Raw genomic sequence first — 13,023 nt, forward strand, 5'->3', positions numbered from 1 at the left:
GAGATGCACCTAGGCACATGAAACTCAGGGACATTTACACGTGTTAGGGCATGTGGGCCTTGGGACTATAAAAGACACCAAACCTATTGTACCTTTTGTGACCTTTTGATCATTTGATATATACTTTCTTGGAGCTCATGCTTCTATGGCTGGGAGTTGACTCATGATCCCTTGTGTGGATTAACATAGGGCTTTTCATGTATATGGCTTAGATCCATTCCCAAATCTCAGCTTGGCTTTGTTGCTATATATGCACATGGTGTTGACCTAAGTACCACATCAAACAAACAACCTTGATTGTAGATATTACGTCTTGGCATTTATGAGGTATTTTATTGAGGAGAAACTAATGAATAAGAGCCCTAAGAAATGGGTAATGTTATACTCTTGTTTCTTTAACTTGTATTGTCATGTTCTTTGGAAGCATAATTTTCTAACTCTCTTTTGTCTTTGCATAGCTTTTGAAGTGTTGGTTTACTCAAGAAGACATTTTGAAGATCAAGAAAGATCTCAACCGTTTTGCAAAGAGAATTGACAACATAATGACCTTTTGTGGAGAATATTCGCTTTTTATTTTCATGTATACCAAATGTCTATTATGGCAAATTTCTTGTGTGTTGTTTGTCTCTCTTGCATATCGTATGTCTCTCTTTGCGCTTATATGTCTAACTTTGGTCTTATTTATATGGGGCTAGTTTTATTTAAGAAAACTATAAGAATGACACTAGATTCAAGCATAAAAACTATAAAGTTGAATCACTACAAAAACAAAACCAAGGCTCCATTCAAACTTGCATATTGGATATTGACAAGTCCAAGATTTTTCAATGGAGGGACAGCTTTGAATTATGATATTAATAAGACAACATGGACTAATAAAATAAACTCAGATTGAAATTGTAAACTTGGCTGATCCAAGTTTAATTTCACCATTTGAGAGTTAGGAATGGAGCAACCTCTTCAAAGTAAACTAGAGTGTGATAGTAAACTCAAATTTACCTTGGTCCAAGTTTACAATTAAAGACCATGGAAATGGAATTGCCTCTAGAAGGCAATGTAGATTCGTAATGTGAAATCAAATTTAAAGACCATGGCGTGAAATAGTTTCTAGTCAGCAAAGTAAATCCCAACTATGAAGGGAAACAAACACTATCATCGTTAACGACCATGGGAATGGACCTGTGACAGTAAACTCGAACTGTGGTGGTCTGAGTTTTTCGAGAGTCCGAGATTACTATCACCTTTAAAGACCATGGAAATAGAATAGCCTCTCGTCAGCAAAGTAAATCCAAATTGCAAAAGTAAACTTAAACCATTCAAATTTACTTTCAAAGCCTGCATTTACTATCACAGTTAAAGACCATGGGAATGGAATATCACAATTAAAGACCTTGGGAATGGAATAGTCTTGGAACTGCCATAGTAAACTCAGCCTGTGAAGTAACTCGGATCACTGGAGTTTACTTTCACAGTCCAAGTTTTGAGTAGACTTTCACACTCCAAGTTTACTATCACATGAGGTCCAAGGCTTGGCAATTGATTGTACAGTAAGGTAGCTCATATGACTACGGTTGTGACTACATCACACGAGGTACATATGGTCCTATGTCTCATTCTAATGCTACCTAGCGTGCACACAAGAATAACTTGTACAGTGTTGAGCAACATTAATCCGTTAGTGTTTCATAATATTAATGGATCTCATGAGATGTGCTGTTTCGTGTCTTTGTTCGGTGTTTATTTATTTACACACCTTGTTATTCTTAGAAGAAGCGTGAACGCCAGACGCTTATCAACCAAAAAAAAAAACTTTTCACAAATTGTATGGAGCTCCTACAAAGAGGCATCCCTTCTAGCTCAGCATTCAATTCGTTTTATGTAACTACAAGTACTGAAGATTGCTTACATGACATCGATTTGCAGACATACATATCTTGGCCCAACATTAAAATTTTTTCACTTTTTTCTAAAACATGCTCTGTTAGTTATTATACAATTACTTTATATGAAGTATTGTACTATTTGGAGATATTATCATTGTGACTGGTACGTGAAAAGTAATTCTTTCAGACGGTACACTAATTTCTACTTCATATGCTAACTGTTACAATCACCTGGATGGCTATTAATCCCTACAACAAGATTCTACAAGAAGCTGCATGAATTCAAAGGCACAGCCTTCAACTCCAAATGCCGCCATGTATTGAGTTCAGTGAATTATGAAACCATGAGGCAAGCATTCGATAAAGCCTCGAAAAATGCAGCCCGTAGTCATACCTTAATCCCGTGTTCAAGGGCGCTACAATCCTTTATAGATATACCTGCCCACCAGAAAGTTGTCAAAAGTCTTGATAGTGGCAGGCAAGCTCACCTGAGTTTTCCTTGCTTCTTATATCTGAAAAGGCCCTAAGAGTAGACAGGTCTTCTGCTTCCAGAGCCCTGTACTTTGGCAGTCCAAGCATTGAAGCTGGAATGCAAACACAAATTAAGAGGGTGCCTTGTTTGTACCGGACGTATTATCATTACAGAAGGGGGCAGCCCCCTACCAGCAGTCATGGGCAAGACCAGCCACAAATCCAAAGCATCCATGTATCGCAACGGCATTTTAATTCAGTCAATCTGAAGCTTACTTTTTAAAAAAATGCTGTATAAACAATGGGCATCGGTGCTCGCAGTGGTAATATCCAAGAGGCCGGCCGCTCTGCATGCATCTGTATCTTTTGCACCCCACCCATAGATTATCAAGAATATATTTCATGAACGTGCCCAGTGTTATCTATTATCAAATCAAGGTAGTATAAAGACAACCCTAACACCTAGCTTGATTAGCTGGGGTTTAGCTTCAATGCTTTCCCTATAGAATCGTCATGGTTCCCTTCTGTTGATAAAATAGACGGTGCATGTGCTGTTGTACAATTAAAACTATTTGGAAGACCGGAAGTGTTGAGGGGGAGTTCTTTTGAGCTTGTCTCATTCTTGTACTCTTCAATTGCACTCCTTGCAGCAAGCTTCTCATCTGAAGAATCTAATCCCCTGCGCCTCGACTCAGAAGGTATGTCACCTTTGCAATATCTAAGCCATAGCTTTCTGTAAGCTCCCTCCAGTTTTTGAACAAAATCGTTACCATTGCAAAGGTGAGACTTAAGCATGCATTCTCGAAGACTCGTTCTTGTATTAGCCAGCATGGGTATATCAGATGCAAGATCTAGTGCTTTGCTCACATATTCATCTTCGGTTCTAGCAATCAGCTTCTCCAACCCTATCAAAAAGTCATCAACCCTTAGATCATTGAGACATGGGATGGGAAAAGATCATGTGTTATGAAATTCACCCATACTCGACCAGAGACATTGATGCATTACCAACTTGATGCAGAAGTGTCACTCCGACATTGTTGGCATGAACTGACCCTGCCATTGTAACACACGGTACTCCCATGTACAAAGATTCACATGTTGTTGTTGTGCCAGCATATGGGAACGTGTCCAAGCTGCATGGAGTTTCTCACCAAAAATTCAAAGGGATAAGCAAAAGCACAAAATAGAAGATGGAAAAAAGAACAAAACCAGAGACAGCACCAAAAACCTTCACTGTACATACAGCCACTTGGAAAAAGACAAACTTTTAAAAGTTTGACTATGACGATATGGTCCCCAAGGCATCAGCTTACCCCTCATCATGTGGAGGTCCTGGGTCCAAATCTTGGGGACCACCACTCCCCCTTTGTAGAGGGGGTTTATATGCCCTGTTGTGTGTATCATTTAGGTGGGCATGATGACCACCATAAACATATAACCATATAAAGGACATTGGCACGCACTCCATATAAAGGACATTGGTTGCTATTTCAACACTGGCCAACATTTACTCTCTTGCACTACATCTCACAAACACTTGTAAGACACACTCTCTCACCCCCATACCACTATCACCAGACTGTGAGCTGTTCTCACCTAGCACACTTCACTCCACGAGTAAGCTAGTTGATTAGAAAATATCAGCCATCTTTATTGCACTAACCTTGAGTCCCAAGGGGCACGCACACACACACTCTACTATCACATAGTGTGACTTGTTCTCACATAGCGCACCTCCATAAGGAATTAGTTAAATGATAAATAAAAGGCAGTCAATCATCTTTGTTGCACTAACCTAACGTCCATCAGGGAGTACGCCTGCATGTGGTCATGATTCAAAAGAATCAATGGTAGAAGATCAACTCGAAGCGGTTCCACCCCAAGATCCTCTAACTTTGCAAGAAAGGTCTCCCTCACACTTTCACAACAAAATGGTTTACATTTCACTATCAACCTTGAGGTTGGAATAGCACAAAGTATTCTTGCCCAGACACGAAGAACCCGAGAAGTAATCTGCCAGAAGACGCCAGCTAGCATCATTTGGAGAAAATCAGAGATGTTTGTGTGCAGTTATCAAAGTGCAAACATCAGATAAGGATCATATCAGAATGTTTAGAACCTTGGCAAGATTGTTAAAACTCCCAAATGTAATGAATCCATTGATGAGAGCCGGTGCCTGCACCACTGGTCCTGCTTCTGGTGATGGTGTATAGCAGAGAAAACAGTCTGGTAGCCTGACAAGCTCTTCAACATGTCTGCACTTCAATGTCAAAGAAGGAACAGTTTCCAATCACCTCCTCATAGAGGATTAGACCTCCTAAACTTCTATCAAATTAGCCTAAACTGCTATCAAATTCAAATTACCTTTGTCTTGTCATTGGAGGATCAGCCAGCGCATCTGTGAAACGGTAGTCTATGGTTGGAAGCCCAGTTGTGTTTGGATAGCCAATCCAAGTAGCCTGTGAAGAATCACCCAAGCTCAAAAATAAATGCCACGCTCATTCTTCATTGACTGAGACAAACTCTCAACAGTATCAGGGTTGCAGGGGACCTGAACAGGTGCAGGATGGCATGCTAATACACCAAGTTTATTATTTGCTGTGTGTCCTGTCAATTCAATTAAAATGTCGACTTGATCTTCTCTCACAAGGTTGGCTACAACTTTCTCGTCGATTCCGTAAATGTCTCTCCAAGCACCACCTTTTTTTATGACTGTATCCTTTAACCGCAACGTTTTTGCATCAGCCTGGCACCATCAGAGTATACAAGCCACTGGATAAGACCTACGTCTCATGCCATCTGGAGGCTACTGTAGGCATATGCTCACTTATGGTAGTGCTATGTGTGAACAGGGCTTAACCAAGGGCACTTTTTGGGCTTAACCAAGGCACTTTTTCCCATGTGGTTTTTCCCCTTGGACATCAAGTGTGAAAGGACACTCTTAACATATAATATTTTGTACTTCTATATTATATGGATGTGGCACACATGCACGGGTTGACTTGCATTTTGTGGATACCACACTTTTGGCTCTCTCTCTCTCTCTCTCTCTCTCTCTCTCTCTCTCATTTCTGTGTGTGAGCTTCTCTACCCTGCACCTAACCCTAATGTGCAGGTTTGTGTGTGTGAGTGTGTGAGTCCAACACCCAACAGCTACAGTAGACTGAGTCTCTTATTAGCACATATACATGCACCTACATACCCCAGTTCACAATATTTCCAACAAAACAAGATGGCATTTATCATACCTTCACAACTGCAGAATACACCACTACTCTGTAGTTTGAGTAGTTATGGTACACAAGTGGTGCCTCCACAAAGTAGGAAACAGAGTGTGTAAAGTAGTCTGGTGAAATATAGCCAATTACTAAAGAACGATCAGGTTCCTTTTTGTTGTTCCATGTTGTGAACTCTGGGTAAAGATGGCTAAACTGTTTACCCCAATCCCTGTAAGATTTCACAACGAAGAGTTAATTCTACCACCAAATTTGTTTTCACCTTCAACCAAGAGAACTGACAGCAGTTGATATCACATCCAATGGTTTCCCTCAAAAGAGCAATGCAGTCAAATCCATGGTAATATGATGCGCTTTAATTTTATGTAGCAATCAAGCAAGTGCTGGACTTCATTAAGGTGAACTAAGGGTCTTTACTACAGACATGACTCCTGTTCGATAGAAGGGGAGATCTTAACCACCCATCACACATGGGCAGGGTATCCCCCTGTCCAACCCCTGTGGGCAGGAAGATGTCTGTAAAGGCCCTAATGATTGATTCAATCAGTAAAGACATCAAAAGCCCTTAATACTATCAAACCCGCCATGCATGGCCCAAACTACATGCTACAGTAAGCCTCCTTGTGGTGTCAGCATTTCAAGATCAATTCCATACATGAGTACATACACGAACATATGTCAACCTTTCTATCTCAAGAGCATACATGGATGCATGTCCACTAAAGAAGGCCAGCATTGAAATGCAATGAACTTATCAGTTTTGAAATGCAATGAAATTACAGTAAGCCTCCTTGTGGTGTCAGCTTTTCAAGATCAATTCCATACATTGAGCACATACACGAACGTATGTCCACCTTTAAAACCAAGTAGAGGACAGTGACAACCTGTGGGCATTAAACAGCAAGTCATCCTCACCCTCATAAATATAGTTCATAGCCAGCAGACGGTTCTGCAAATAGATTCATAATGCTTCAAAAACTCATCTTACTGTTTTGATCTTAACAGAAACTCATCTTATTATTAACGAGCATCATGAACTAAGATATCAGACCTGACCGGCATTGCGTGAGTCGGGGTCGATTTGAAGGCATTGCTCGTAGGCTTCTATGGCAAGAGAAATGTTGCCAGCATCTCTATGCAAAACACCTGTCCAACAAAGCATTTGCCGTCAAAAACTAATCAAGATTAGCAGAAAAGGAGAGCTGTGCCAAACACAGAGCAAGGCTGACGCATGGACAAGCCCATCACTTCACCAGCATTCAAGTTTATAATATACCTCAAACAAAACCCAATACAATTGAAAAGACTTGAGGGTAGTATCAATTAAATGCCCTAAAATGTCATATGTGTGATAGCTAATCCTCTGAAGGCTGATGAAGAGCTCACCTAAATTGTTGTAAGCCTCAGCATAAGAAGGATTTGCCATTATAGCCTCCTGAATCATGCTAGCAGCAGCATCCATCTTACCCTGCATGCAGATTTCAAAAAGATGACCTTTTGAAGTGATTATTAACACTTGTTAGGAACGGACTTGCAAGAAGCCACGGTATATTCAAAACACACCTGGACCGTATAAACCACCCCAAGGTTATTGAGTGACTGAGAGAAGTTTGGCTTGATGGTTAAAGCCATCTGCAAATCAACCAAGTACTTCACGCTTTCAGATGTCCCATCTCTCTGGCCTTTGCATTAAATAGCACTAAGTACCAAATTTAAGCCACGTGGAATAACAAGTGATGTACAATCAACTAGTGCACAATCCATGAGACCAAACCCTGTACGTTCCTAAACATAGGGCTCTCTCTCTCTCACACACACACACCAAGAAGGAGAAGATCAAGGTTTTGCAACAATCCAAGGCACTCCAAGGCACCAAGCTGTGGCTAGCAGACGAGCTTACACCTATGCAGCTCAAAAACAAAAGTGCAGAACTTGCTAAAATTCGAGAAGCCCGCCAAGCTGGAAAGTGGGCTGTCTACCACGAAGGAAGAGCAATAATTGAAGACTTCTGGAAGCCTAAACCCCACTAACTAGCTCTCTCCTACGTACCCCAGGCATTCATATTACACATGGTAGTTGATCCTCAGCTTTTTATTTTTATTTTCAATGTTCGCGCTTATGCACACTTGCGCCTAAGTGCACCCCGAAGTGGATTGTAATGATTGTGATGTCATGTCTTTTGGTCAAGGCATTCCGCCATAGTCACAAGGGATGGAGGGGACGGACCCTTGGAATGGGGGGACGCCATCTCAAGAACACTGTGGAACGGGGACGGACGGACGTCCCCAGCTGGGCGTCCCTCACAAGGGACGGCATTCCGAGGAAAGATCCAGGAGGGGACGCTTGTGGGGGACGGCTGCATGGGAACGCCGCAGGTCACTGTTTGGGCAATGGTCACATTTTTTACCTTTTTTTTGGCCGTTTGGGAGGGGCTTTTCATGGGCCTTTAGCCTTGGCCCATAGGCCTTGAGCCTTTGAGGCTTTGGGCCTTGGCCTCTCTCTTGCCTCCCTCCCTATAAGAAGACACACACACACACACACACTCTCTCCCTCAAGCAGCAAGCCTCAAGGGCCAAGGTCTCAAGTTTCAAGCTCTCACACAAGTAAGCTGTAGCCTCTCAAGACACACTCTCTCTCCCTCACACACACACACACTATTAATGTTTGAACTTTGCTTTCAGGTGAATGTCGACAAGTTCAAGTTGACAGTGGACACTCTTAAGAGTGTCCACAAGGAGCGAGATCCAGATGAGGAAGCCATATATGCCGATTTCTATAGGGAGCTAGAGGAGATTGATAGTTGTGTTTCTCGTACTGGTAGAGGTCGCGCAACTAGAAGTGGCACTCGAGTAGGAGACTGCGATGGACTCTCCGGCGCCCTACTTCAACCCCAGTGGCTACACATGTGAGGCGTGACTCCAGCTCAACTTCGAGGAGCACTTTAGCACCTATTGTTAAAGAAGACGATAGTCCTATTGCAGGCGTCAGAGAGCCCGAGTACGATAACAAGGACAATGTCCTTAGCAAGGGCAATTTTGGGTTGGCCTCTAATGATGGGAGTACCTCTAGCAAGGACATTCCTTCCCCTAGTGATTTCTCTAAGGAGGAGAACCAGAGTCTAGAGTCTAGACTCTGGACATTTTTGTACTTAGTGTTGTGACTAGTCACAACACACTTTTTTGTATTTCCTATTGTAAGTCGTGGACCACGACTCTTATTTATGGCACGTTCAGTGTTCATTGTTCATGACTCTTGAGTTTTTGTACTGGTGTTTTAACTTTTTTCAAGTTTATGACAAATTACAACTTCTCTGGACTTTGCATCTCTAAATGTGTAGAAATATCTTTTTTTCATGTGTTTTTTAAGTGGATCGTACCTCAATCAAACTTATTTTTCAAAATTTAAAAGTCCCGTACCGGCACCATTTTTTCGTACCTTCATTTCGTACCTGACAACTATGGTCATGTCTGACATCTATACCGAATGGGATTAGTCCCTCAAAACATATCCTGTGAGCCATTTTTGAAGTCTCTACTGAATTCAGCCAATGGTTGTGCTGAATTTTCAGCAAATACTACAACTATACTTTCAAAAATGCTCTCGGTGTGGGGATTGTAGAGATAGTATCCTTTGCTGCCACTGTTATAGCCCACAAATATGTATTTTACAGCCTTCTCATCCAATTTGCCTCGTAACTACGGAGGCACATGTTCATGTGCAAGGCATCCAAATGACCTGAGGTATTCAACCTTAGATTTTCAATCATACCAAGCCTCAATGGTTTGTAAGGCTTTTGTAGGGCACCTGTTCAAAACATGTGTGGTGTGCACATGATTGCCTCCATCCAAAACTTGCCTCGCCCACCGACTCGCTTCCATCTTCGCCTCCTCCCATCCCCGCTCCTGTTTCGGCAGCGGCTCCCTCTCCAACCCCCCTCGCCCCCCCCTCCTTCCCGGGAGGCCCTGGCAGTCCCCTGGCGCTCACCTGCAGTCCGGAGGGCGCTCAGCACCGACCTCGCTCGAGCACCGCAGAGGAGACCTACCATGCCGATTCGGGCTTCACGGATATCATCTATCCGCAGTCGGCTGAGTCGCCTCGGCATTAGACAGCGCTCGGAGGCTTTTGATTACGCCTTCACACGGCTTTTTGGAGCAGAGGACCCCCATGAGCCAGCACCCATCCGAGTTCATGTAGTGATACCTCCGGCCCGCGGGGAGGAGGCACTTGATTCAGCGGTGGCCTTCTCGTTCCCTCTATGTGGCCCTTGCGACCAGGAGTGGACTCTAGAGCTCGCTCTTAGCACTTTTAAGACTCAGGCAGTTGAGTTTTCTCATCATGTGAGCGATCTAGAGGTGACAGATGTGATAGGCCGACTATGGGAGTTGGCTCATTTTTTCTTGGATCCCGGGAGTGTGGATGCCTCAGGGATTCGGCATTTGGTCGTTCGCATAGTGGCAGACCTTGCACGCGACCCTGGATATGTATGTATACACGAGGTTGCTCTGTCAGAGCGGGAGGCAGTCGCCATGGGCCACAGCCACTAGCGCCTGATCCGTGATTCTTGCAGTACACCGGGTGGGCAGATTCGCAGCCGCTCGGATGAGGACTACTCTCCATCCAAACCGCTTGCGAAGGCCCGCCGTACGGCTGAGACAGCCTCCACCTCAGCAGGTCATCCATGAGGATCATCTCATGGAATGTACAGGGCCTTGGCGGAGCACATTTTATACGCTATCGTGGTTGCTTGAGGCAGGAGCTTCAGAGATGCCTGGTTGGTGGCAGCATTGATATTTTGATGATGCAGGAGCATCACTTGGGTGAGAGCACGATCCGGAGATATGGTTCGGTGATGCCTGGTAGATGGGGCACCTTTTGGTCTGCAGGGTTTGGTCCTTTGGATGGACAGGGAGGAGTATGCATGGTCATAGCAGATGTATGGCGGCAGGCCATTATGGATCGAGGGATCATTGTGCCTGGTAGAGCACAGTATGTCATTCTGAGGATGCATGATGAGCTATTGGGCGTGCTCAACGTCTATGCGCCCAATCATGCTAGTGCCAGAGCAGAGTTTTGGACCCAAGTTACGCATGCATTGCCAGAGGCCGCACATTGGTGTGTCGGGGGAGACTTCAACATGCTTGAGGACCCGGCCGATAGGGTGGGAGGCAGTCATGTTACAGTGCACGGCACGGAGCTTGCAGCTTGGGATCGGTTTTGCATGTCACTGAGGATCACTGATGCATGGCCGCATGGGGCCTTCTCCCGCTCTCAGGACAGTCTTAGTTTCTCTCAGCTGAGCCAGGCACGCCAGGAGGTTAGAGAGGCAGAGGAGCAGAGACATGAGTTTTACTATCGTCGCCAGGCCTCTCAGTGGACGCAGCTTGGTGATAGAATGACTGGGGAGTTTTTTGAGATCACTGGACCTCGCCATGCTCGAGCAGGAGTCCGTCAGCTTGGTAGACTGGATGGATCGGTCGCTACTGAGCCCGAGGAGATCAGAGCCATTGCCACTGCATTCTATAGAGACCTGCTTTCAGCAGAGCCAGCCACTGAGGATCGAGATGCTTGCAGACAGACTGTGTGGGCCCATGTGCAGAGGAGGGTCACAGATCGTATGCGTACAGTTCTTGGTGCGCCTCTTTCAGAGATTGAGCTTGCCGAGGCCTTGAGGGTCCTGCCGCGACATAGTGGCCCAGGGGAGGACGGACTGTCGCCGGCCTTTTTTATGCGCTATTGGGACCTTTTGGGGCCAGGCCCCCGCAGGGGCTTTCAGTATGTTTTGGACACTAGGGTGATGCCACAGAGCTTTTCAGAGGGCTTGATCTTTCTTATCCCCAAGGGGGAGGGAGTATCAGATGATATTCGGCATTGGAGGCCTATTACGATCCTCAATACTGTCTACAAGGTCTTAGCAAAGGCCTTGAGTTTGAGGATCCAGCCCTTCCTGGGGGAGTTGATTCATGCTACCCAGACAGGATTCGTCAAGGAGCGCAGTATCCTTGACAACATCTTTACTTTCTGGGAGGCGACAGCCCGAGCTAGATTTCTTGGCGAGGACTTGGTCGTGATGCTTCTCGATTTTGAGAAGGCATACGATAGAGTTGATTGGGGTTTCTTAGAGGGCACTATGCTTCGCCTAGGCTTTGAGCCAGGATGGATCAGAGGGGTGGCGGCTCTGTATTCCACAGCTCGTAGCCAGGTTTTGATTGCAGGAGGACGGGGGCCGAGTTTTGAGCTGACCAGATCAGTCCGTCTCAGGGGTGTCCCCTCGCCCCTTTTCTTTTTCTCTTCTTTGTGGAGGCTATGAGCATGTATTTGACAGCAGAGGAGGTTGGTTTGAGAGAACTCCAGCTCCCAGTCCGGGGGAAGGACCTGCTCGATGCTGAGTTTGCAGACGACACGGGCTTATTTTTGCATGGCCAAGAGGCCAATCTTCTTCGGGCAGAGCAGTCGCTCCAGGTTTTTAGTGCAGCTTCGGGAGCATTGATCAATTGGCGCAAGACAGTGGCCTTTTGGATCAGTAGTGCTCCCACTCCGGCATGGAGCCCGGACCCCGGTTTTAGATGGATTCCTCCTGGCACAACAGTGCGGTATTTGGGATGCCAGATTGGACTAGATTTGTCACCTGAGCAGCAGATTGCCCCGCTTCTTCTGAGCATTCGGAAGAAGCTTTTGTATTGGAGTACAGCTCGACTATCCTTGGCTGGGAGGGTGGTGGTGGCAAATCAGGTGCTGTTAGCGACCATGTGGTACATTACGTCTTGCTGGATCTTCTCGAGCTCTTGCATCAACCAGGTACAGAGGCTGATCAGGAACTTTCTTTGGTCTGGGCGGGACGGTCAGCCAGCCCGGGCAAAGGTTGCATGGGCAGTTATTACACTTCCGCTGGCTCAGGGAGGCTTGGGCATTATAGATCCAGTCGATCAAAGTAGAGCCTTATTGGGGAAGCTTATTGTTCGGGGGCTGCTTCCAGGCGCTGAGCCTTGGAAAGAGCTTCTCTTGCAACGGCTGCAGGCTCGGGCTCCCCCAGCAGGGGGTACCTGGGCACCAGAGATTCGCTGGATCTTCATAGAGATGAGGACAGGCCTCAGTAGAGGAAGGGAGGACAAATTTGCTTTGAGCATCCTGAGAGCTTGGGAGCTGCTGAGACCGGGGCTCTCTCAGCGACCTCCTTCTTGTGTTGAGGAGCGGGCCAGACAGTCGCTCATCTGGAGCCCAGCGGTTCGCACAGAGCAGGGTCATATGCTGGGTTCTCGGCCTCGTCTAGCCTGGGGACCGTTAGTGGCAGGCCCAGCACGTAGTTTTGGAGACTGGCAGGCCTTCTGCAGTCTCCCAGAGGAGATCCAGGTGGAGAGGCTGAGTCACCTGAGAGGGGGGTTGATTATGAGGGATGATATTCAGGAGGCCCTCACAGAGGAGTGGTTCACGCC

At 45.6% G+C, this 13,023-nt stretch overlaps 1 protein-coding gene across 4 annotated transcripts in view; it reads right to left on the bottom strand.

The window, feature by feature from the left end:
* Positions 1-1,934: 1,934 nt before the first annotated feature.
* Positions 1,935-13,023, bottom strand: part of LOC147623078 (putative UDP-N-acetylglucosamine--peptide N-acetylglucosaminyltransferase SPINDLY) — a 60,240-nt gene continuing 49,151 nt past the window's right edge. For 3 of the 4 annotated variants that reach the window (XM_086821127.1, XM_086821128.1, XM_086821130.1), the window contains 11 exons: positions 7,157-7,225; positions 6,980-7,061; positions 6,645-6,739; positions 6,478-6,542; positions 5,606-5,804; positions 4,909-5,103; positions 4,722-4,816; positions 4,477-4,612; positions 4,153-4,370; positions 3,363-3,490; positions 1,935-3,259 (listed from right to left, as the gene is read on the bottom strand). In XM_086821127.1, coding sequence (XP_086677253.1) covers positions 2,826-3,259; positions 3,363-3,490; positions 4,153-4,370; positions 4,477-4,612; positions 4,722-4,816; positions 4,909-5,103; positions 5,606-5,804; positions 6,478-6,542; positions 6,645-6,739; positions 6,980-7,061; positions 7,157-7,225 — 1,716 coding nt within the window. In that variant the 3' untranslated portion in view covers positions 1,935-2,825. The remainder of the gene's footprint in view (positions 3,260-3,362; positions 3,491-4,152; positions 4,371-4,476; positions 4,613-4,721; positions 4,817-4,908; positions 5,104-5,605; positions 5,805-6,477; positions 6,543-6,644; positions 6,740-6,979; positions 7,062-7,156; positions 7,226-13,023) is intronic. The other variant, XR_015269326.1, reaches the window with a different exon arrangement.

The sequence above is a fragment of the Cibotium barometz genome, chromosome 27, assembly GCF_041138505.1.
Source record: "Cibotium barometz isolate CiBa-2024 chromosome 27, ASM4113850v1, whole genome shotgun sequence".
Lineage (NCBI taxonomy): Eukaryota > Viridiplantae > Streptophyta > Polypodiopsida > Cyatheales > Cibotiaceae > Cibotium > Cibotium barometz.